We start from the raw sequence: 24,514 nt of genomic DNA, 5'->3' as shown, positions 1-24,514 counted from the left end.
TCGTCCACCTCCGTCCTCATCTGCTGCCAGTTTGAGCTTCACTTTGATCTGATTGCATGTTGAGATGTGGTGGGAGATTTAAAGGTGGGACAGCTATGATCTGTAGTCAGAAAGGATCATAAGGCCGCCAAAATAAACACAAGTAACTAATGGAGAAGGAAATATTACTGGTATAAATTACTTTGCACTTTACTTTTTATGGGCAGCATTCAGGGGGACGGCAAACCAAGAATTATATTATACATTTGTTTACTTAATCTCTGTGCATATGAAAGTTGAGCTTTCAATCTTGTACTAGAGGACTTCACAAGTCCATAGTGTGGATCTGATCTGAAACTGGCATGTGGAAAACCTCCCTAAATCCCCTGAGTGTAAATTCTTTTCCAAGAAAAGATAGAGACAGAGACCCGATCTGAATAGACCCGAGGATAATTGGACCTGATCCAACATGTGGTCAACCCGAAAAGACCCAAATAGTGAAAGAAGACCAAGACAGAAGCACAATGCTGCACCAATAAACAAGCAACAACAATCTAAAAGAGCGAAAATACATTGCATTGCAAAGTTCAAACTTTTTCTCATGTGATATACTGTATATGGCATACCAAATAATCAGAACACTGTGGATCCAATTAAATATTGAATAACATATTAAGCGCAGCTAAAATAAGATGCTTCCTAACCAAATCCGACTGAATAGACTGTGGATATGATCTGGGATGGAGTCTTTGTTACCAGGAACTAAGAGGACCAGAAGACCTCCTGTCTTCTACCTTTTATTCTAACCTAATCCACCAGCATCTAAACTGTTTTTTCAAGCAATGGGATGTCTGATCCTAGATGCAGAACATGAGGCATGTATGTCATGATAATAAACACGCCACAAATTCAATTGTGCCTTTTAAAATCATGTTGTGAGAGATTTGTTTTACTCTGTAAATGTGGTTAAATTACAGCTGCATTTCCTGCTGTGGTTGTCATGTTTCTGATGTCATTCTGTTTTTTGCATGTGTTTGTGTACAGCTTCACACCAGCCCTGCAGATCAGTTGAATTCATGTGCAGCAGCGGGATGTGCATCAATGCGGGCTGGAGGTGTGACGGCGAATACGACTGTGACGACCAATCAGACGAGAAGAACTGCAGTGAGTAGCTGATTTCATCACAATTACTGAAATATGTGCTCTGTATAGTGTTGTGTATCTAGGAAATATGCATGGTTACGTACTTATACAGTGTTTATGTGATTGTTTGTGTCACTTTCAGTCTTTTGTCTGACTTATGCAAGTGCAGGAAAAACAAGGCAATCCCTAAAGATATCTCAAATCCCCTAGACTAAGTGTGGAGGAATGAAATGTGTGTGTGTGTGTGTGTCCTGCAGCCACATCCATGTGCACGGCTGACCAGTTCCGCTGTGGAACTGGACGCTGCGTCCGGCTGTCGTGGAGGTGCGATGGCGAGCCCGACTGCTCCGACCGCAGTGATGAAGAGGGCTGCGAGAAAACTGGTAAGACTGTGGTTGTTATCTTGTTTTCAGGAGCTAAATATAACACCAGCTTCAATCGTAGTCATGACAACAGCTCAGAACAGCCCTCCTCTACTCACAAACTCACTTTCACATTTCACACAGTTGGTTTTAAAAACAACAGAGTGGTCAGTTTGGCAGTTTCTTAATAGTGGAAGATTTGACCTCAGGACAAACTACAGAAAGCAGCCCTCATATTCAGATAGAAATTAATAATAAAGAGAATGCTGGAAAGTTTTTACTCTATGTTTGGATAGTATCCACCCATAAGCTGATGCATGATGGTGCATGTGTTCCAGATCACTTTGCATGGGCCCCTCCAATCTAAATTAATACATATCAAATCCATGTTGTAATTTTTATGTCTGCACAATTGCATCAAATCAAAATGCAATTTTAATCATTCATACGTTTCTCTGCAGTTCAGTCTGGTATGTCTCTCTGTGAGACCTTCAAATAAGCTGTTCAATTATGTGTAATGATGCACAGGAGGAGAGGTTAATGGGAAGACAAAAAACAATGATCTGATCTACTTAAAAATACAACCTTTTTGTGTCATTTATGGGTAACAACAATTTGTGAGGGCAGAGTAGGACATAAAGAGTTATAATGGTGTTATCTGTGTGTGGGACGGAAGTAAGAGGAAGACAGTGTGGAGACAGCTGTCTGTTGTCTCAAGGGATACATCATGTTATCTCCCCGCAGAGAGTCCTCCATGTGCTCCTGACCAGTTCCAGTGTGGGAATGGACGCTGTATCGGTCAGAGGAAGGTGTGTAATGAGGTCAACGACTGCGGAGACGGGACTGACGAACTCCCACACCACGACTGCCGTGAGTCCATTCACTACATCTGCGTCAGTACTGCAGTGTCAAGGCTGAACATCATGTTCAGACTCTTTCTTGTTGCCTTAATGCATTCACAGACTGTGAAATAACACTTAGTCTGAAGGAATAATACTGCAATAACAATGTCTGACTCATGCAGACTGACGTGAGCATTTAACTCATTGAATGATAATTGAGATTCATTGATGAATGACATTGCATATCATCTTGTTATTTGATTCAATTTAATTTTATACGTGATGCTGCTATAGAGACACTTGTCGACATCAGCCAAGCTTTTTATCATAGGTTTTGGATAATATTTAAAATTAAGGATTAATACTTACAAGGGAGTTTTTTGTTTGACTGCAGTTTTATTAATCAAAGTGTTTATTCCCTTGAGGAGAATTAATGTGGAGAGCAAGTTTTTATTGCTATCTGACAGTAAGATCATGAAATAATAGTAGTCATCGTGTGCAATTATCACATTTTAACATGAGGAGGTTGTAAAAAGAAAAGCTCATGGAGTGCCCAAAGTGGAAAGGGTTCATCAATGGGTTCATTAAATTTCATTACACTCTGGCTGTAATATTTTTTAGTGAAATGTAGTGGGAGTGGTATTTTGAGGCTTGAAAGGAAAGGTCAGTGGAGTCACCAGTAACATTAGGGCACCTTTGTAAAGGTGAAATATAGGCCTAATGGTGTCACTAGAGGAAAGGTCAGGCTGTCACCAGGATCATTCAGAACCACCCAGTGTGCATCAGGAACATTCAAATACATTTAACCCTTTATCGGGCGAAGAACTATATTCGGTAACTTCAGTGGATATCAAACTGGGTCCCCATGTCTCTCTGTGAGGTCTTAGAACCACATGGATTTCTTCCAGCTAATCAGCAAAGATCAGGCTACATCACAGACGGTGGCACCATAACATCTCACCAATCAGTATGATAATAATATAATAATAATATTAACTTTATTGACCTTGACCTCCAATGTAAAAATGAAAAATTTAGAAAAAAAATCAGCAAGAAACAGTCGTCTTATTATTCAATGACTTGTACGAGGAGAACTTGACTATGATGGCATATTAGGGCCAAGTATGAATAATAATACAAATACAAACCTCTATTTCTAGAAAAAAGTTGCAAATTTACTAGATTAAAGTGGCAAATCTGCGCAAAAAAAGTTGCAGATTTACGAGAAAAAAGTGGGAAAAAAGCAACTATTTTTCTCGCAGATTCACCACTTTAAATCTCATAAATCTGCGCATCTACTCCACATTCTGGCTGTATGTAATATCCTTCAATATTCTCTAGGGTTGAACTTTGGAATTTGCAAGTATTTCAATGAGTGCCCTATTAAGGGTTAATGATAATCTGGGATGTATTGTTGAGCTGTCTTAGCCTGCACTAGTCGGGATGGGAGTTGAGAATTTGTCCAGCTGAGAACTGTTTTCACATTGCCCGATCCATCAGAATCATATGCCTTTGATCTTATCATATCCACTTAGTTGTGCATTGCAAAACAATGACATAAAATCATGTGTTTATGCTGCTGGAAACTTGCAAAAGAAAGAGAAGAATCCAACCAAAGCTTCCTCAGACTGTTGGACCACTCTGTTCTACACTTTAGATCTACTTTTTTCAACACAGAAAGTTGATGAGGAAATAATAAGCAAATTGATAAAGAATCAGGCTGAAACGCTCATTATTTGGCATTGGTATTAACGAAATCTGATCAGTTTCCAATCTCTATGCACCAGACAGACTGAAATCCCAATCCTCAGTCCTTGCTGCTTGTAGCTTAAAATATTCCAAGGCTCAGCACCAGATGAGTCATACTTTTTACAGTGTGTGGTGGTATTTATACTGAATCAGCATGCTGTGTTTATGTTCGTGTAATGTTTCTGTGCGGTGTGCAGGTCCACGCTCCAGCGAGGGCAACTGTAACCAGAATAACGGAGGCTGCTCCCAGAAGTGTCAGATGGTCAGAGGTCTGGTCCAGTGCACCTGTCACACTGGATACCGACTGATGGACGACGGCAAAGCCTGCCAGGGTAACACACTGTGTGTGTGTGTGTCTGTGTGTGTTTGTGTGTGTACTCTCTGCTTTCCCTCCTGTTAGTCAGTTTGTCTTTATGTCAGCAGAATATTCCCCAAAAGTATGAACACATTGCCATAGAACTTGGTGAAAAGTTAAGGTTTGGGCTAAGAAATTATTGATGGGAATTTGGGATTTCTGCCATGAGCTGAATTTGTTACAGCCACAATTTTAAAACTCGGGGAGACAATCTGCTTCCAGATTCCACAGGTATGTTGCCAAGGTCAAGAAATTAATTTAGAGTTAAAGGGGTGTAACAAGAAGTCGGATGTGTTCCAAAAAGTTTGAGTGAGTTTTTCACCTTGCAGCCACCTCTGCACACTCTGCTTTGTGTCTTGAATTCATTGATAACCCTGCAGGAGTTTAACGCCAACAACACCCTGTCCCTCCCCTCTTGTCTTCTCCCTCTGTGGTCTGTTCCAGATGTGGACGAGTGTGCTGAAGAAGGCTACTGCAGCCAGGGCTGTACCAACACAGAGGGGGGGTTCCAGTGCTGGTGCGTTCAGGGCTACGAGCTCCGACCTGACAAGCGCAGCTGCAAAGCTCTCGGTAAAAACCACTGTACTCTATTTCAACCTTGACATGTGACCACAGAGAAGTCGCTGGGGTTTGACCTCCAATAAAAACACGCTTGCATAGTGTTTATACTTTCTTCAGTGGTAACTGTATCCATTCCTCTGCTCCGGGGTCTTTACTCAGAATGAGGTTGGCTCATTCAGAGGGTCTGGACTAGATTTAGATACGCAGTGAAGGTAGAGTGCAGGCCTGGTACAGCAGCAGCCCATCAATCTGCTGCAGACCAGAGTTAAACCCAGGTCAGGACTGTGTGTCAGCCAGCTGCCAGGACCCCGACCTTCACCTCCGATGAGATTAATGCTTTTTATTATTAAAAGTGACCATCGGTCCTAACTAAGACAGGGTTTTTTTTTCCACGTCACAGTTTCCTTTTCCACTTTAATTCACATTGTCTAAACCTGTCTGCTTTCCGTCCTGTAGGTCCGGAGCCGGTTCTGTTGTTTGCCAACCGCATCGACATCCGTCAGGTTTTGCCGCATCGCTCCGAGTACACTCTGCTGCTCAACAACCTGGAGAACGCCATCGCGCTGGACTTCCACCACAGCCGCGAGCTGGTCTTCTGGTCCGACGTGACGCTGGACCGCATCATGAAGGCCAACCTCAACGGCTCCAACGTGGAGGAGGTTGTCTCCACCGGTCTGGAGAGCCCAGGTGGGTTACGGCCAGCCGGCCAATCGGATGCGGGTTCACATTTAGGACAACAGGCCCATTTATCATTTATCCAATTTATTCAGGTCTGCTGCTTTCTGTCCAACTATACTCTGCTCCCCCTCTCACTTCATCCATCACCTTGTTTATATATGAGTTCAGCAGTATGACATCAATACTGTTCAAAGTCAAAAGTCTTTCTCATTTTCAGTTTTTTTTCTTTTGCTTTTAACTCCTTTTCTTGCTTTCTCAGACTCAGTGTCTCTCCGTCTTTTGAACTCACTCCTCTTTGGTCTATTTCACCCTTTTTCTAAGTAGTTTTCTCCTCAGAGTATTTCACTGTTCTACTTTTTTCTTCTTTTCATTTCATCTCTATTTTGTACTTTTGCTTCTGAGCTTTCTCTCTCTCCCTCAGTAAAATTCAATGAAACCTTATTGGCCTGCTCACATGAATGGTTCTGACATAAAAAGCACATACAATGAATACATAGAGAGTAGTGATACATCAATCAGAGGCTGAAACAGCTAGTTACAGAAGAAACTTTACATGAAATCTTACTTGGCATTAGTTAAATATATAATAAGTTAATATTCTGACCAATTCTAAATTATGTTTTCTTCTTCAGGTGGTCTGGCCATAGACTGGATCCATGACAAGTTGTACTGGACAGACTCGGGGACGTCCCGTATCGAGGTGGCCAACCTGGACGGGACGCATCGCAAGGTGCTGCTGTGGCAGAACATGGAGAAGCCCAGAGCCATCGCACTGCACCCCATAGAGGGGTACGAATCCAAACACACACAAACTGTATAATGCACTACAGATGGTTTCAAATGCACACACACACTTGTGTATATACATATCCCCCCTGGATGTGTCCCAGTTGTAGTGTAGAAGCAGAGCAGGGATTAAAGTTTGGCAGCACAGCAGTGCCCACAGGCGAGCATCTGTGTGGAACAAGGATTTCATGAAAGCGGCAGCGGCTAAGTGTGCTTTCATCCCCGGCTTCATATGCTGCAGTGGCAGGAAAGAGTTTTAGATGAAGCCCCAGAGAAATTTTAAGCTGGTAAACTCATTCAGCTTATTAGGTTGCTCATTTGCATGGGATAATTGAAAAATATCCAAAAAAAAGTAGTTGTTCCCTCTGAGGCCGGTCAGAACAGATGAGTGATGATGAGGAGGACATGAAAGTCGAGTACAGAGGAGACTTTTTATTACATCAGACATCTGCTGTGTCTTGTATCCTGACAGCAATCTGTTTACCTCCAGACAACAAATAAACAAAAAGTAAACTAACCACGACTGTCCCACTTTTCTCCACAGTAAAATCTACTGGACAGACTGGGGAAACACACCCCGTATCGAGTACGCCAATATGGACGGCTCCAACAGGCGGGTCATCGCCGACACACACCTGTTCTGGCCCAACGGCCTCACCATCGACTACGCCGGCCGCCGCATGTACTGGGTGGACGCAAAGCACCATGTCATCGAGAGGGCCGACCTGGATGGACGCAACCGCAAGGCCGTCATCAGCCAAGGTAAAATCCCATCTGTCATCAGTGTTGTGACGCTGGGACTGGGTTTCAAGAACCTGTTCAGAATTGGAATTTGGAAGTCTTTTTTGGTCCTTAAAGGATGGATCTAACACCCTTGACACTTGTGTACTGTACACATTGAATGTTTTTATGGTGGACTGGAGGTGTGCCTAAATAGCTGGGCTAAAACTCCCATTAACTCCCCCAAATATTAAGATATTTAAAGAAAACACAGATTTACACATTAGGACTTCGCAGTTCATAATTTCATCAACAAAGGCTAGAAAAAGCTTTCATCTGCTTCACAATAGAAGCCTGATGGCTGGCTGATGGAAACCTTTATTTTGAAGAAAAAAAAACATTATGTTCGTATTGACAGAAACTTTAAAAAAGGTCTAAACAGAAAGGATTACGAAATCTGTAATAAAGTTATTGGATTTTTGGTCGAGATTTTAAGAGGAAGCAAAGAATAACCACAGAATTTATGGCAACCCAAATCTCCAGAAAATAGAGGCGGCTCATGCTTTTACTGGAACTGAGAAACGATAAGCAGAACTGGAAAATGTAAACAAAACCAACCATATTTCTGGTGCCTTTTGTTTTTTCCTTAAAAGCTTTGAGCGAGCTGGAGAGGAACAGCAGAGATGTGGTGTACAGAGGTCTGGCTGGAGTTCGGATTCTCATTAATTAGCACACACCCACACACACAGGGGATAGATATAGGATGTAGCATGCTGACGCTACTTCATTATACCATGTGGAGTTAATCAATGCCATATTTCCATTAAAGAGCATATGCATGTGTCTAGCTCTGAAATGCACAGACACACACGCACAGAGCCCATAAATAACAACATAAAGCTGTGCGTGCCTCTGTTTATGTTGTTGGTTCCTACAGTGAGGCCTGAGCTGTGTGTGAGCACTAAAAGTGGGGATCTGGCATTTAAGGAGTAAAGAAGCATGGCACTGATCTGTCTTAAACACACGCTCTGGCCTGCTTCTGAGACTTTATGTTGCAGGAAGATGTGTTGTGGCTGATCCATGCCCTCCGATTTGGTACTTTTATGAAAAATGTGTAGAAGCACATCTGTGACAATCAAGAGTGTTTAAGAGTGTGAAAAGAGAGAGGGACAAGGGAAATGTTTGATGAGGGTGTGTGTGTGCCAGCAGCCCTGTGAGCTCTCCTTAATAATGTGTGCTCTCAGGATAAAAGGCTGTAATTGGCCCTGTCCTTCCTCCACAGCCTCTGTTTGCTCAGACAACACACGGGACAAATGGGACGTGTGTGTGTGTGTGTGTGCGCGTGTGTGTGTGTGTGAGTGAGTGTGTGCATAGTTACTTTCTGAGCCTTAGTGCCCAGGAATGTTAACGAGTGTCTATCTCCCTACACCTATAGTTTTGTGTGTGTGTCTGTGTGTCTGTGTCTGCTGAATGGGTGCCAGCTCCTCTGTCATTGGAGCTGGACAGCAGGCGGGTGTCACAGATAACACTGCTATCCAGTCTGCACACCTGTGCAGGTGGAGGACAGGAAGAGAAGAGGCTGCGTGTGTCTGCGTGTGTGTGCGTGCGTGTGAGTGCGTGTGTGGTTCATGTACATGATCATAGCGTACATGTGCAGTATACTGCAGTGAATCCTCATTCACAATGAGTCATTCGCTGTGGGACACTTTCGTTCAGTCCTTTATGAAGTAATGACAGTAGACCAGCGAAACAATGCCCTCTTGTGGACAATATGTCAGTTCACAAATTTCTTTAAGGCTTCCTCGTACTAGAATATGTTTACTAGGCAGTAGGGCCATAAAAATATAAACAGTTAATCCTCTGGAGAGCTCTAACATGCTCGTAAAAGTCTTGGAAATTGGCCAACCAGATTGGGATCTCACGTGTGTAGAGCTAATGTTGTTCCCTGAGGGTGATGCTAGAGGATGCACTAGATTTAATGTCAATCTATCTTTATGTTCTGTCTTGAATAGATGTATTATGCCACAGTCATCAGGATTCATCCTTTGTGGATTGTTAATATCTAAAACATGTGGATTGACTGTATACGTTTTGTGTTGAAGCTACCACTCAGAGTCGCCAAGTGAGAACGTAAAATTCTGCACATAGTGGCTTGTTTTTTATATATCGGTTTAGGTCTGAACCTGTGGTTCCTACACTTTTTTTCAGTCCAAAACACCCTTTTTTTGTATTGGTAACCCAAGCCACCCATGAAAATGCATAATTGCACACAGATGCTCATCAGTTAATTCTGATTAATTTACTTCTGTGCCAGTTACCCCCTCTGGTCAGCCGCTGTGTCCTTTATCATGGTTCATTTTAGTTTGTTAATTTCTCTTTTCTATTGCCAGTTATGTGATCACAGTATCCTCTCTTTTGAAACTTTTGAAAACACTGAATTTTAATCTTTATGTTTTCAATATCAGAGATATGCTTAAATTCAGATATACTCCTTAAAAAAATGCTTTATTTTCTAAACATAATTCATATACAAAATCACTGCTGTAATAAACCAAGTGGCAATATAAATTCTGTCAACCATATTTTTTGCAAGTGCATTTATAATACTAATTTAGATACGATTGTAAATTGGTTTAGGTACCTTGAAAGTGCTTGAATTTGACTCTTAAAAAGCTGGACAAACCCTGGCTTAGTGTAAGTTTTCATATTGTTCAGCCTTACAGACAAAACACATAACAAATGTGAACCATGCGTCACAACAGCTTTATGTGGTTGCTGACTTTGTAAACAACATATAATGCCCGTTAGCTCAGAGAGGAATGTGATTCAAGTGGGGAAAGATCAAAGACGACCACTAAGTGTTCCCTGTATGGCGGTCCATCACACGTTAATCCGAGCAGCGCTCCGTCCAGCTGGAGGCGACGTTGTGCTGCCGATGACCTGTAGATAGAGAGTGTGACAGATCCAGGCGAGGCGTGAAAGGACTGGGAGGTGCCACATGTAGGTTAAAGGGGACATTACTGTGAAGGCTGGTGGGACGTTTGATGCCCTGTCGGCCTGCAGCTGCTCCTCCAGCTGTCCCGGAAAAAAGGAGCAGGAGGGGCGGCGTGGGGGTGCAGAGACGGAAAGGAAGAAGGTGACCGTATCAAAACCAGGCGCCTCGTGGATGGCAATGACTCAGAGGTGGGAAGAGGGTGCACTGTTGTCTCCCGTATGTTAGGATAAGATCAGGAAACACACACGCTCAGCCAGTATCGCCTCACACACACCTGGACCGGTGTGTGGAAGAGGGAGGCGGGAAAACGTACAGTCATGGTCTTGTTTTTAGCTATCTTCACTGGTTCTTGGTTCATTCATTTGTAGTAGCTTACAATTACTTTATACTTCTTTATGCTTTCTTAGTTTCTCATTTGATTCATGGATTTTCCATTTTTTTAATCAGATTTTTACAATCTAATTCATGAAAAGCTATGGTATGGCTGCCAATATTTAGGAAGCATCTAACATTTGCATCATTGCATCATTTTATTGTAGACGAAAAGTGATGTATTTGTCAAATTAAGGAATCTGAGTATTCTTTGGGGTTTGGCACAGAAACTCAGGTGTCCTTTCAACACTTGTAACTTTTTAAACTTGTACTCAAGGCACAATGCTGAGGAGCCAGTAGGGCAGTAGTCAGATGTAATTTGGAGAAAAGAAACCTCTGCACATTCATGTCCCGTTTTAGTATTTAATGATAAAGCCATTTTCAGCCTTTCGGTCCCAAAGCTGTCTTTTTAAAACACATCCCAGGGCTAAGTATGTCTGTGCTTTGCCATGCAAATACTCATGGGAAATGTAGTTCACAATTGTAGTCTTTAAGTCCCAAAATAAGCAGTAATACACTTGGGTAGAAGTAATATAATATAAAGCTTTCGGCCTGTGCAGAACTTACAACTCTCAACCACATTTAACATCATCTATAGTACACTGCTTTGATCATTTAAGCATCATAGCATTCTTATCCGTGCCTCGGATGTGCCTAAATGATGTTTTATAGCTGTATTATCATTGTTTGACATGCATAGAGGTGTATTCTTCTTTCACTCTCAGTATGTTATTGCTCCTGTTTGTTCTGTTTGTTGTGTCTTGTAAGCCGACACAGGCTGGGCCTTTTGGCGCACAAACTTTGGAAAATAAACTACTTACTTACATACTTACTATATCAAAATCCACCTCTAAATATGCAGGTTGCTGGGAGCCAAGTGTGTGTCTCCAAATACTGTTCTACAAAAGTCTGTGAAATCACAATTTAGCTGACAGAATGTGTGCAGTGTACCCCAGCAATACAGTATTTGTTAAAGAGTTGTGACCAGAAACGTACTGAGTAGGACATTTCACAGTTGGAAAATAAATAAGTTAATGCTGTGGACGAACAGTATACTGGCGACACTGTGTCTTCATATCTTTGGAATTTCTGTACCGCGATACCGATAAAATTAAATCCACATTATAACAGTTTAGAGATTACACAAACCACTTTCTGAAGTGAAATCTGATCATTTTTTCATCTACACTAATGCACATATGCCCACAGGGGCATTAAACCAATAGTTTGTTGCTCATAAAACGTATAATAAGATTAAAACGATAAAACTTTTGTATTATTGAGCTTACACTGTAGCACACACACACAATCGCTCTGATCCTTGTGGCTCATTATTATTCTGGTCTCTCTCCAGTTTTAGCCATTTACCACTTGACATTTATGCCACGCTGTAAAACACTGTCATTAAATGAGCAGCGCTGTTTTTAAAAGCCCTGCGCCAGCACGCTCGCCACACCACCGCTACCACCACCACCATCAGGGCTCTGTGCAGCAGCAGAAATCACTTTTTCCATCCATTTAGCACTCTCATCCAACTGGTTATACAGCTACTTCACCAGAGGAGGATTAAGCTGGAGAGAACATTAATTTGGACTTTGGAGAGTGTGGAGGAGTCACCCTGAGCAGATGTTCCCAGTGGAGACAGAATCTGTGAGGAGTTCCCTGTTACACATGTTAGTATTTAGGCCAGGGTTCCTCTAATATGGCCTGTCAACAATTTGTACAAAGACAAAAGTACTCAAAGCCTCAACGTGAAACTTCTGATGCAGCCAACATTTTTATGGACCTAAAACTTCTTGCAATCCGCTTCACTCACCATAAGCTTACATGAGCACATTAGGATCTGTGAGAACAACACCTAGTTTCTTGTATTTGTGTTCTTCTTGCGGCTTTGAAGTGGGTGTGACGAAGTGACATCAGCTTGACTGTTTTAACTTTAACTTTGATCATTGCTCATTTAGTCCCAAATGTTGCTGACATCCTGCACTTAAGATATGGAAAAGCATAGTGTTTTTAGACATCAAGACCAATAAAAAATCCAATTTACACCAACTAAAACTTGTGAATTTGGTTTTGTATTTTACTTTAAATAAATAAAATCAACATGTAATGCCCTTGTAGACAAAGAGAAGAGCTGGTGTGTATCTGTCCAGTACCAGTCCGACCCGGTTTAAGGGCTGTTCTTGATCTTGCTTTCAAATTCTGGACGGAAAAGTCACATTACTTAAGGAAACCGATGGAGCGTCTCTGCTTTTGGCCGCTCTGGCCACAACTAAAGCAGCTACAGGCCAATGAGAGGCAGAGTAATTGAAAGCAGCTCTAAATGGGGATGTTATGACATCAGCCAAGCCCACAGCCCTGAATGGGAGGATGTTTGGAGAGTGTTGGTGGAACAAGCCAAACGCAGCATTCGTTCTTTCCATTTTTTTTATGTGTGTGTTTGGATTTAAATGCTCGCATGAACTTCACAGAATCCTAATTTCTCGTTCATTATAAATGTGTTGAACTTCATGTTTGTTTGCGTCCCTTAAAAAAAACAGCTCATTGTTTGGTTAAAATCCTTGTTGGCCTGTTTCTGGTTTTATTGCACACTTCATCGAGCATCTCTAAGCCTCTCTGAAATCTCTCTCTCCCTCTCTCTGTAGGCCTGCCTCACCCGTTTGCCATCACCGTGTTTGAGGACAGCCTCTACTGGACCGACTGGCACACCAAGAGCATCAACAGCGCCAATAAATTCACCGGCAAGAACCAGGAGATTATTCGTAACAAGCTGCACTTCCCCATGGACATCCACACACTGCACCCTCAGAGGCAGCCTGCAGGTCGGTAAACAGCAGTTACAAGTTAAGTTTGATAAATCACCCTGAAATATCCCAGTAATTATTGGTACATTCTTTGACTGAGAGCAGCCAAGGTGCCCTGTGGGAGGATCAGAGGACAGATGGGAGCTAAATGAAGTGTAAGGTGGAATTATAAGGCTTTTGAAGCCTGTTTCACCACATATTTTTTCAGTTTTTTTTAATACATTTAATCAAAATCCATATACGTCAACAACAACATATTTTTTTTGTCAGTTTTTGCTGTCAAAATGCCAACTGTCAGACAAAACATTGTCTGGAATCATGGCAATCAGTAGTAGCACAATTGAAGACTTCATTTTCAGGTTACATTTTGTCCTTTTATCAAGGTTTTTCAGTCAGAGGCAGAACCAGGAAAATTATCAGTAAATAGAGCTGTTAGTTATTTGCAACAGTCAAAGTGTTTCTAGGAAAAAGCTGATTGACGTCAGAGAAAGCAGCATAGTGTTACGTGGTTTAGATGAATGGATTTCAGCCCTGTGAACCACAAGCACTTTCAGGGTGTTTCTTTTTTTGCTCCTGTCACATTCTACTCACTGTGACCTTGTTTTTCTCAGGAATATATATATATAGATATATAAGTTCTGCATCTCTATTGGAAACAGCACAAGCAGTAGTGGCTTGAAGTAGGGAGAACTCAAAATATCTTTTGTGGAGAACAACACAGTTATAATGCCATAAATAATTAGAAAAATGCCATTTGAATTCATATTATAGTTTATTTTAGTTCAGTCAAAGTTAAAAAAATTTTTGTCTTGTGACTGTTGGTCTGAGCCGAGTCATTAATGGCTTCCCAGTTTCTCTGAAGGGCGCATGATCTGGTTAGTTCATTCATTCATTCATTCATTATCTGAACTAAGGTCGCCGGGGGGCTGGAGCCGATCCCAGCTGGGTCCAGTTAGTGCAAATGGTTTATTTCTGAAAAAAAAATAAACATAAAGTTATTTTGATTTGCTCATTTTACCTGACAGAAGTATTTGCCACACATAATTTATCCAAGGACGGTCAGAACTTTAAAAATCCATCAATTATTTCTGTTTTTACAGTTTTTAGCTATAATAAACCATGTCATTTTGGTGAATTTTTAAAGATGTAAACCTGCCAACAGATTGTGGGGTTTAGAGGGTTATGTTTGTGCCTTTCATGGACAAAGAGGTGTGCAGAGATACTATACTGTGCATCAATTCTGCAGTTTAAGTTTAAGCAAAAAAAAAAAAAAAGTGTTTTACATTCATGAGGCTTGGTGGCTTCTTACGTGGTCATTTCCCCCCACATCACTTCAAATCTGTCTGTGCTTGGGTGTTTTCTTGTGAGAACAATAGAGCTATTTTTGAATACATCCAAGCCTTGAGAAGTAGAAAATGCTGTCATGAAGCAGACGGAAGAAAAAATGCTGAAAAACAAAACATCAAACAGAAACTGAACATTAGAGGTTGGAAGATGAGCTGGTAGAGTGCAGACATGTCAGATAGGAATCTTCTTTGAGGGTATAACTGAACACAGAGGTGAAGACTTTTCCCACAGAGCGATGATAGAATGATTTGTTGTAATAGTGTGAGGCTCTGCGGTGAACCGGCGGGTTAAGGTGTTTTATCAGCGTGATAGCAAAGTCTTGTGTTCTTTGCTAACAAACCGTGTTGAACTTGTGTTCTGGCCAAGAGAAAGTTTTGGTTATCATGCTGATAAAATATTGTAACAGCCGGGCACTAATATGAACTGCGAGCTGTGTCTGTGTTGGCAGAGGGACGTCAGACACTATTCCTTTTGTTTTGGTGCAGAGTCAGAGAGTCATGTGAGTTCATGTGTGAGTGGAATAGATTTGAACTTTGAATCAGTTGAACAAAGCAAAGAAGCTGCAGGACTTGAGTGAAATCCAGATGCACTTTTTTTTTATGTTTGGAAGAACAAAAGACTAAAGTTCTGCTGTCCAATGTGTAGTTCATTATATAAAATCTGAAACATAAATATGTCCAATATGAAAAGGCATGCAGTATACACTTGCTTCATAGTTAAAGGAAAAAATATGAGAGAATGACAACATTCAATTTTTATTATGTTCCTTTTTCAAGTGCCTTGGTGTCATCTTCGACTCGCTTTTGTTGTTACAAAGAGAAATTTCAACCTAAATAATTTAAGATTTATGAAAAAAAATCTGAGACCTGAAGCTAATTTCCATATTAGGATTTTCTCACATATAAAGTACTGTTTAACCAAATAGTTTCTCAGCTCTGATACAATAATAATAAAGCCTGCAGAGTCTAAGTATAAACAAGTTCTCAGGGTCCTGGATAGTAGACCTAAAAAGTCTTTATTGCTGTTTGCAGCAGTTGTTTTATAGACAAAATGCCTAATGGATTGAAAAAATCCCCCATTTACCACATTAATATTTCAGAATAATATTGGGGATTGATTAATACTCATAAAGAAAAAGAGGGGACATTGGAGTTAAATCAGAATATTCCCAAAGGCTGATATAGTCCTTGAAAAACTTGAAAAGTGTAAACTTTTTTTTTGTTATTATAACAATCCTTACACATTGGCCAAAATAAAAGGTGCTGTAAAGAACCGTTGCATCCTTATAATAAAGCATTTTTGCATTAATGTAATGGCTCAAAGTAAAGAGGCAGACAGGGGACATGCAACAAAGGTTCCTGCAAGGGTACCAGCATATAATCAGCAATCAAAACATAGTAATAATACATTAAAAAAAATTTTTTAAAACTCTTCAAAAAGTTCCTAAGAACATGAACCATCCCATACTGAGCTGTGTGTTTCCGTCTCTCCTGCAGGTGGCAGGAACCGCTGCGGCGCCAACAACGGCGGCTGCAGCCACCTTTGTCTCCCCAGCAACAAGACGCACACCTGCGCCTGTCCCACCGGCTTCAAGAAGGTGGACCACAGCAACTGTGCAAACGGTGAGTCCCTCAACACGGGGAGCTGTAACATTTGTGATAATGGTGTGGATGTTGCATATTTATTTATTTACAAAACAACAATTTTAGCCAGTTAGCACCTGACAAATATTGTATACACTAAAATACAATTTAGACAGTACATCATCTATTTTTTCTGATCAGTTGAGATTTAGATTGGTGTAGAAAAAGTGTAGAAAAACTGTGCATGCAGAAAATTACTAGACTGATTTCAAAATTTTTAACTAATTTGATAACATGTTATGGTTCAGTGCAGCTAAAGGAGTATTAAAAGTGCAAGTTTTAATGAATCCTTCACTAATGGGCCTGTTGCATCACTTTAAATGGCATTATGTGACATTAACAGCCCCCAATAATCATAAAGGCAGTTACACTTTTATTGTCATCGTTGTAGATTATTGTGTAATAGGAATTGTTAGTATTTATGATATTAATTATTCAGTTTGATTGCGCTGCTGGTTGTTTGTGTGTCAGTGCTGTTTTGCTGTGTTCACTGTTGACCCCACTGTTAAACCTAGAAGACTGACAGAAGACCTTTGGTCTTTAATCAGGTCTTGACAAGTTCCTGCTTTTTGCCCGAAGGACGGACATCCGACGAATCAGCTTCGACACAGAGGACATGTCCGATGATGTCATCCCTCTGGCTGATGTGCGCAATGCCGTGGCGCTGGACTGGGACGCCAAAGACGGCTACATCTACTGGACGGACGTCACCACCGACTCCATCAACAGAGCCCTGTGGAACGGCACCAAGCAGGAGGTCAGTGACAAACACAGTCTGACTCTCTGAAATCTATCTCTTCTTATCTGTGCTCGACTGAACAGAGGAGAGCAGCTGGGTTTAAGTTTATGCAATACTGCCATCTACTGGGGCTGATGTGGAAGTGCAACAAAAATGTGTTTTATTCATTTATAAATTCATTAATTCTCGGGGACAATATGTGCATTGATCAAAATGCAACTTTTAAACCTTTGTCTCTTGGCCTGCTCTTAAAAACAACCAATAAAACACACAACATATTAGTACAAAACAATGTTAAGTAGACAAGCAGTACAAGCAGCTAAAACATGACAACATAAAATACTATATATATGCTTTGTAAAAGATAATGTATCTAATCTGTATTTAATCTCTGTTGCCCCTGTTTCTGCAGGTGGTGGTGGACACCAGTCTGGAGAGCCCAGCAGGTTTGGCAATTGACTGGGTGACCAACAAACTGTACTGGACTGATGCTGGTGAGCTACCTAACTTCACATATTGTCACATAAAGTTATATCCCTATTGCATTATCTACAATCACCTCACCTCTTGGATTTCAACCATTCATGTCTCTTGTCCCCCAGGTACGGATCGTATCGAGGTGTCTAATGCAGACGGGAGCATGCGGACCGTCCTGATTTGGGAGAACCTGGACCGACCCAGGGACATTGTCGTTGACCCGATCGGAGGGTGAGACGACTGGAAAGGCTGAAACATACAAACCTGAACTTTGCATGATTCTTTTTCATTAATTTTATTGTTCCTCTGTAGTTTCATGTACTGGACCGACTGGGGTGCCAACCCGAAGATCGAGCGTGCAGGAATGGACGCCTCCAGTCGGATCGTCATCATCTCGTCTAATCTGACTTGGCCCAACGGACTCGCCATTGACTACGAGACCAAACGGCTGTACTGGGCTGACGCTGGCATGAAAACTATCGAATTTGGGAACTTTGATGGTTCTGACCGTCAGGTAAAGTCTGTTTTCATGACTAATGCCTTTTTATCTCTTATTCTCACAAAGTTAACATTTGATACATGATGATTTCTATGAGAAAATTCTTTACATTTAAAAATTAAAGAGTATTTATTTCAATGTATTTTGTCAGCAAAGATTTTATGAATTATTCATCCTTGGTAGAGATTTGCTTTTAAGTTTTTCTCTTCACTTTACAGTACATTTTAGTTATATTTACAGCTCTCACCGACCTTCTACTGCTGTTTTTTTTTTACAGGTTTTGATTGGCAGTCAGCTGCCTCACCCCTTTGGCCTGACTGTACACGAGGACAAGCTGTACTGGACAGACTGGCAGTCTAAGAGCATCCAGAGCGCTGACAAGCTCACGGGCTTGGGGCGACAAACGCTGGCTGAAAACCTGGAGAACCTCATGGACATTCACATGTTCCACCGACACCGCGACACAGGTTGGGTTTGTCTCTGTGCTGCAACATGTAAATGAATTAAACAATGACTATGGGGGTTAAGTGCATGTTTACACCCACATCAGATGAACAGTGAACTAACTCGCTATTTTAGTAGCTAATTACTGTTATTTGACCAACGGGCCTCGAGGGCTCTCAGCTATTGAGCAGCCTGTCCTGTTAGCATTAGCTCGAAGTACAAAGCAGTATAAGGTTACTCAGTCAGATGTCAGAACCTCATTAGATCTTTTCCCACGTGGAATTAAGCTTGTAATTATCCATAGTGCTAACGTTCCATTTTATGATCATATTTATTTCACAAAGGAAGGCATGAAGTTGAGATTACAAAAAAATATCACAATTTCAGCTATAGTCAACATTATATTTAGTATTATTGTGCTGGTCTATGTACAAATAGGGCTTTGAGTCCTCCACTTTTGGATGTGAACACCTTCACAACACAAACCTAAAAGTCATAGTTTAATAAACAGATGATGTCACAATACTTAACGGGTCCTGTTGACTTGCGTCGTCTCTTGTGACAAAAGATAAAAATCTCCACCTGTCACTTTCGACTTTTCTGATTTTTGCCGCCTATTCCCAGAGCTCAGATCCCGTGTCTCTGCTGACACTGAGAGGATTACAGGTAAACTGACCCCAGATCACTGACAGAGCAGGCAGAGAGCCTCAGGGGCTCATACCAAACTGAAACCTCACTGATCTCACTGATGTGTGGGGCTTTCCCTTGTTCCCTTTAGGGAAATTGTGTGTTTCAGTTTTCTCTGCCCCAATTTTTCCCGTTCCCTCTCCATTCCTAGCCTCTGAGCTAACCTAGAAAGCAGGATATTGGGTAAGCTGAGTTGCTTTGTGTGTCTCCATCTGTAGTGCGCAACCCGTGTGCGGTGAATAATGGAGGATGCAGCCACCTCTGTCTCCTGGCGCCTGCTCCCAAAGCCTCCAGCTGTGCCTGTCCCACCGGGATCAACCTGCAGTCAGATGGAAAGACCTGCACGCCTGGTACAAACATTTGTCTTCAGTGCCAAAAAATATTCTTGTCTGAGCATCTGTGTTTACAGTGCAAACAGTAGCTGATTGTTGCTAATGATAAAGACAATAGAAAAATGTCTTTTTTCAAGCCTGCAAATATAGGATAGAAAACTGCAACAAAAAAGTAAAAAGTTCAAAGGTTATGGTAAAAATATCTTTGCTTCCGTGAAGATGAAAGCATGTCAGTCTTTGTATTGTGTCTGGATGTTTGTTGATATGTCTGTGTGTTCTATAGGGATGAGCAGCTTCCTGATCTTTGCACGGAGGACCGACATCAGGATGGTTTCTTTGGATATCCCGTACTTCGCTGATGTGGTTCTGGCCGTTAACAGCTCCATGAAAAACACCATCGCCATCGGGGTCGATCCCAAAGAAGGTTCGAATGTCTTCTCAAAGTTTTAAAATCCCTGTTTCAAAAAGTCCAGTGAGCAGAAATGCCCTTACATGTGTATGTGGCACCTCCTGCAGGAAAGGTGTATTGGTCTGACAGCACACTGAAGAAAATCAGCCGAGCCAACATCAACGGAAAAGCACAAGAAGACCTCGTAACTACAGGTGAGGAGGATGGCTTAACATGTATGATGCTGGGTTTTATTGCTTCTTTTTTTGCTGTTTTAGAGTGTCATGACTCCATCTCTGTCTCTCTCTGCAGGGTTGGTGACGACTGATGGTCTGGCGGTGGATGCTGTTGGCAGGAAGATCTACTGGACAGACACGGGAACCAACCGCATCGAGGTTGCCAACCTTGACGGCTCAATGAGGAAAGTTCTCGTCTGGCAAAACCTGGACAGCCCGCGAGCAATTGCCCTCTACAATGAAATGGGGTAAGCTGACTAATATGAACGCTTTTTATTTTAATAGCATTTGGTTAAAATCTCTAACCACATTGGCAATGATGAAACTTAAGTTTCACTCCAGTTTTCACTGAGGAATGTTTTATTATCATTAAAGAGTTGTTTTCTTCTGTTCTAGCTCCTGAGAAAAAGAAAGGTCATAATCATTACTCATTATTATACAGGATCATGTCTAATATGATCCAGTGGGTCCTATTCATCTCTGTCCTACTTTCTTTCTTCTTACTTACTGAATTTTAACCCCTGTCCTTCTCTCCTTCTCCCTCTCTCCTGCAGTTACATGTACTGGACCGACTGGGGAGAGCACGCTAAGCTGGAGCGCTCAGCGATGGATGGTTCAGACCGCGTGGTGCTCATCAGCAACAACCTGGGCTGGCCCAACGGCCTGGCCATCGACATGGCTGGCTCACAGTTACTGTGGGCCGACGCTCACACTGAGGTGCAGCAGCAACTCGCATGCATTTTCACCTCACAAATCATGAATTGTTATAAGAAAAAAAACGTCTTCTCTGTGGCTTTCAGGACTAGTCATATTGGTCTAGTGGCCATTTGTCTGAAAAACTAACAAAACTAACATTGAAACAAAACTTATCAAAGTGCCACTGATGCACCATGGGGATGTGGTGTACGCAGGCAAAAGAAGCTTATTGTCCATGCAAAGTTGTGAGTTTCTGATCGTTTATTTTGTCCATAACAAGCAAGCAACAAAAGAACAAAAAGATCATGGCTCCTGATGCCTCTCTTGCACTGGTAAAATACCATAGGCCGCCCCAGGTGCTTGCTGGTTCTCTGCCTACCTACTTACTTATATAACCTCGGGTTCCCACAGTGTTACCCCAATTTCCATAGAACATAAAAATATTATTGAAAACTAAATATGCTAAGCAATAATAATAATTAAACTAAACAAATAACTAGTAAAATAAAGTATTATCAAAAATCTAATCAAAATAAACAAATGTCTAAAATAACCAAACAATACTACTAATTATTAATAAACTAAATACACTACTAAATACTAACAAGAAATAAATAGCTCCAACAATTGGATATTAAAGTTTGTTCTGCTGTGAGACTAATTGCAAGCCAACCTGCATCAGAGAAAGTTTTTGCATGCTGGAAAAGTAAAATAATTTTAGAAACGCCAAAGAAAAAGCTGTTACATGCATAATTATGCACCAAATTAATTAAAATCAGACGAGGGATGAGAAAAGATGACTGTAGAAATTAGTAGAGATTTAAAGGTTAAATGGCTAAATGCTAATTGACGTAAGGCAGTATGGAGTCATGGTGGTAATCCCTCTCATCCCTCTCTTTCTCTCCAGCGCATCGAGACGGCCGACCTGAACGGGCAGAACCGACACACCCTTGTGACTCCGGTCCAGCACCCGTACGGTCTAACCCTGCTGGGCTCTCACATCTACTGGACCGACTGGCAGAGCCGCAGCATCCAGAGAGCTGACAAGAACACCGGGACCAACACCATCACGGTGCGAGCCAATCTGCCGGGCCTGATGGACATCCAGGCTGTGGACAGGGAGAGGCCACTGGGTGAGTCTGAGGGCCACAAAGACCTCATTATAGTTAAAGTATGAATAAAAGCTGTGTGATTGGTAAAATTTTAAAAAAGCAATATACTGCTCAGTTTTTTTATTTCGTTCTTCAAGTCAATATATCACGCTGCTTAACACAGTGTGATTTGTTTGCTTTGCAGTTTATAGATTTTTGTAGTTTCACAGCTAATCAAAGGGCTTCCCACAGTTTAGATTTGCTCCGTGGCCTTTGGTATTATTTCTGATTCCTTGCATGATGATCCGAAAAACAGCTTCTGCTGATTGTCGTACGTTTAGCTCACCAGGTGGTTTTCAGACAGTTCTGTGTAAACAAAAATCTTTAAGTACACATATTTTGTGTTGTAAGGTGTCTGTGTTTGTTGTACTGTGTCTCTTTACATGAACTGTTCTGTTTCTTGTCTCCTCAGGTTTTAATAAGTGTGGCAGGAGGAACGGGGGCTGCACCCACCTGTGTCTGCCTCGTCCCAACGACACATCCTGCGCCTGTCCCACCGGCATCCTGCTCAAGGGAGACGGCAGGTCATGTGACGACTCCCCGGAGTCGTACCTGCTCTTCTCCAACCGGGTCAGTGTGCGCAGGATCTCCCTGGACACCAACGACCACACAGACGTGCATGTGCCGGTGCCCGAGCTGCACAACGTCATCTCACTGGACTACGACAGCGTGGACGGAAAACTTTACTACACCGATGTCACTCTGGATGTTATAAGGTGAACTTTAACGCCTATATGTTCCTATATGCCACTTTATTACATAAATAAGATAAAAGATAAGATAAGACTTTATTTATCCTGCAGTGGGGAAATTTAGTTCTCTCAACAGCTCAAGATACAGACACATAGATATGGAAAACAGAATAAAGAATATAAAAAAATAAGACGTATATATAACATTATATACACATTATATACATACATTTCTGCTATGTGATATTTATTAATAATATATATTTTTGTTTGTTTTCCTGAAAGTACTTTGCATAAAATAATGATTTAAGGATTAGTTCTGTTAATCTAGGTTAGTCATTGTCAGTCATAGAGAAATGTACAAATACAGAAAAGAAGATTCTGGATAAAGAATATGTTATTTGAATTTTTTAGAGGGAGGAAAAAGTTGAAAACATATTTTTTATATCAATACTAGTTTGAGAAATCCTTTCCTTAAAATAAGTGAAAGATATTTAATCGATTTTACAGTTATGTGCAGAATAACAAAACCAGTTGTGACATTAAAACATCAAGCAGTGTTCACTGTATTTATCTGTATTATCAGGATTTTTTTATCTGCTTAATCAGGTAGCTAGTGTACATCATAACACATTACTTGGTTATGTAGGCGTGCAAATCTAGACGGCAGTGGCATGGAGACGGTGATCAGCCAGGGCCTGAAGACCACAGACGGCCTGGCTGTAGACTGGGTGTCCAGGAACATGTACTGGACCGACACCGGGCGCAACACCATCGAAGTGGCCCGTCTGGATGGAACGAGCCGCAAAGTTCTAGTCAACAACAGTTTGGATGAACCCCGAGCCATCGCAGTGTTCCCAAGCAAAGGGTAAGAGAGGAGACTGGGCTTCACCCTCAAATTAAAAGTTCGGTTTTGACTGGCAAGCTGTGAGCTGAATGAAGAAAAAGTAGCATGTTTGCAGAAAGAAGGCAAAAACCCTAAAGAGTTATCTGTTTTAGTTAGGACGTGTCACATGGTTGCAGATACTTTTTCAACTGTGTATAAAAAAGGCTCCTCACAGGTTCCCCTTGTCTCTGCAGGTTCCTGTTCTGGACTGACTGGGGTCACATCGCAAAGATCGAGCGATCTCACCTGGACGGCTCGGACCGAAAGGTTCTGATCAACACTGACCTGGGCTGGCCCAACGGTCTCACTCTAGACTACTACACACGAAGGTCAGAGAGAGAGAAGGAGCTTCCTGTCTTGCATTTTTTTTCCTCCAGTGGATCCTTGTAGATTTACAGAGCCCCCCAGGGGACACGGGGGAAAAAAAAAAGATGGGTAAAAAAAAAAAAAATGATGGGTGAAAAAAAAAAAAATGATGGGTGAAAAAATAAAAAATGATGGGTGAAAAAAAAAAAAATGATGGGTGAAAAAAAAAAATGATGGGTGAAAAAAAAAAAAGGACGGACTTTTGCGAGATCCCGAGATAGTTTTGCGAGATCCCGAGATAGTTTTGCGAGATCCCGAGATAGTTTTGTGAGATCCCGAGATAGTTTTGCGAGATCCCGAGATACTTTTGCGAGATCCTGAGATACTTTTGCGAGATCCCGAGATACTGACGAAAGAAGAGGAGCAATGGAGGAGCGATATTCGCCTATTTTCCGGCGTTCTAACTGGAATAGCGTCACGAAAACCGCACCAATTTCCCCCAGGATGGTTTTATTTTGTACAGAAAACTAAGACTGACATTTCACAGGCTTGATCAACTCACCAAAATCAGCGAGTCTGGCGAAAGATTAAAGTAACCGGGCCGAATATACGTCCTAGTGCCCAACGGCAGCCAGAGTGCTTAGG

General features: G+C 41.5%; 1 protein-coding gene across 1 annotated transcript in view; it reads left to right on the top strand.

Moving 5' to 3' along the window:
* lrp4 (low density lipoprotein receptor-related protein 4) overlaps positions 1 to 24,514 on the top strand; it is a 122,801-nt gene that overhangs the window by 86,833 nt on the left and 11,454 nt on the right. Inside the window, exons 7-30 of the mRNA XM_059348517.1 lie at positions 1,024 to 1,143; positions 1,380 to 1,505; positions 2,229 to 2,354; positions 4,273 to 4,407; positions 4,875 to 5,000; positions 5,448 to 5,678; positions 6,302 to 6,458; positions 7,000 to 7,217; positions 13,188 to 13,364; positions 16,190 to 16,315; positions 16,885 to 17,093; positions 17,488 to 17,569; positions 17,678 to 17,783; positions 17,865 to 18,066; positions 18,329 to 18,518; positions 19,401 to 19,532; positions 19,798 to 19,938; positions 20,031 to 20,117; positions 20,215 to 20,386; positions 20,693 to 20,855; positions 21,742 to 21,967; positions 22,398 to 22,701; positions 23,327 to 23,545; positions 23,758 to 23,892. Of these exons, the coding sequence (XP_059204500.1) occupies positions 1,024 to 1,143; positions 1,380 to 1,505; positions 2,229 to 2,354; positions 4,273 to 4,407; positions 4,875 to 5,000; positions 5,448 to 5,678; positions 6,302 to 6,458; positions 7,000 to 7,217; positions 13,188 to 13,364; positions 16,190 to 16,315; positions 16,885 to 17,093; positions 17,488 to 17,569; positions 17,678 to 17,783; positions 17,865 to 18,066; positions 18,329 to 18,518; positions 19,401 to 19,532; positions 19,798 to 19,938; positions 20,031 to 20,117; positions 20,215 to 20,386; positions 20,693 to 20,855; positions 21,742 to 21,967; positions 22,398 to 22,701; positions 23,327 to 23,545; positions 23,758 to 23,892 (3,910 nt within the window). The remainder of the gene's footprint in view (positions 1 to 1,023; positions 1,144 to 1,379; positions 1,506 to 2,228; positions 2,355 to 4,272; positions 4,408 to 4,874; positions 5,001 to 5,447; positions 5,679 to 6,301; positions 6,459 to 6,999; positions 7,218 to 13,187; positions 13,365 to 16,189; positions 16,316 to 16,884; positions 17,094 to 17,487; positions 17,570 to 17,677; positions 17,784 to 17,864; positions 18,067 to 18,328; positions 18,519 to 19,400; positions 19,533 to 19,797; positions 19,939 to 20,030; positions 20,118 to 20,214; positions 20,387 to 20,692; positions 20,856 to 21,741; positions 21,968 to 22,397; positions 22,702 to 23,326; positions 23,546 to 23,757; positions 23,893 to 24,514) is intronic.

This window comes from Centropristis striata, chromosome 2 (assembly GCF_030273125.1).
Source record: "Centropristis striata isolate RG_2023a ecotype Rhode Island chromosome 2, C.striata_1.0, whole genome shotgun sequence".
NCBI classification, from domain to species: domain Eukaryota; kingdom Metazoa; phylum Chordata; class Actinopteri; order Perciformes; family Serranidae; genus Centropristis; species Centropristis striata.
The sequence above is the reverse complement of the archived record's forward strand: the minus strand, read 5'-3'. Positions and strand labels throughout refer to the sequence as shown.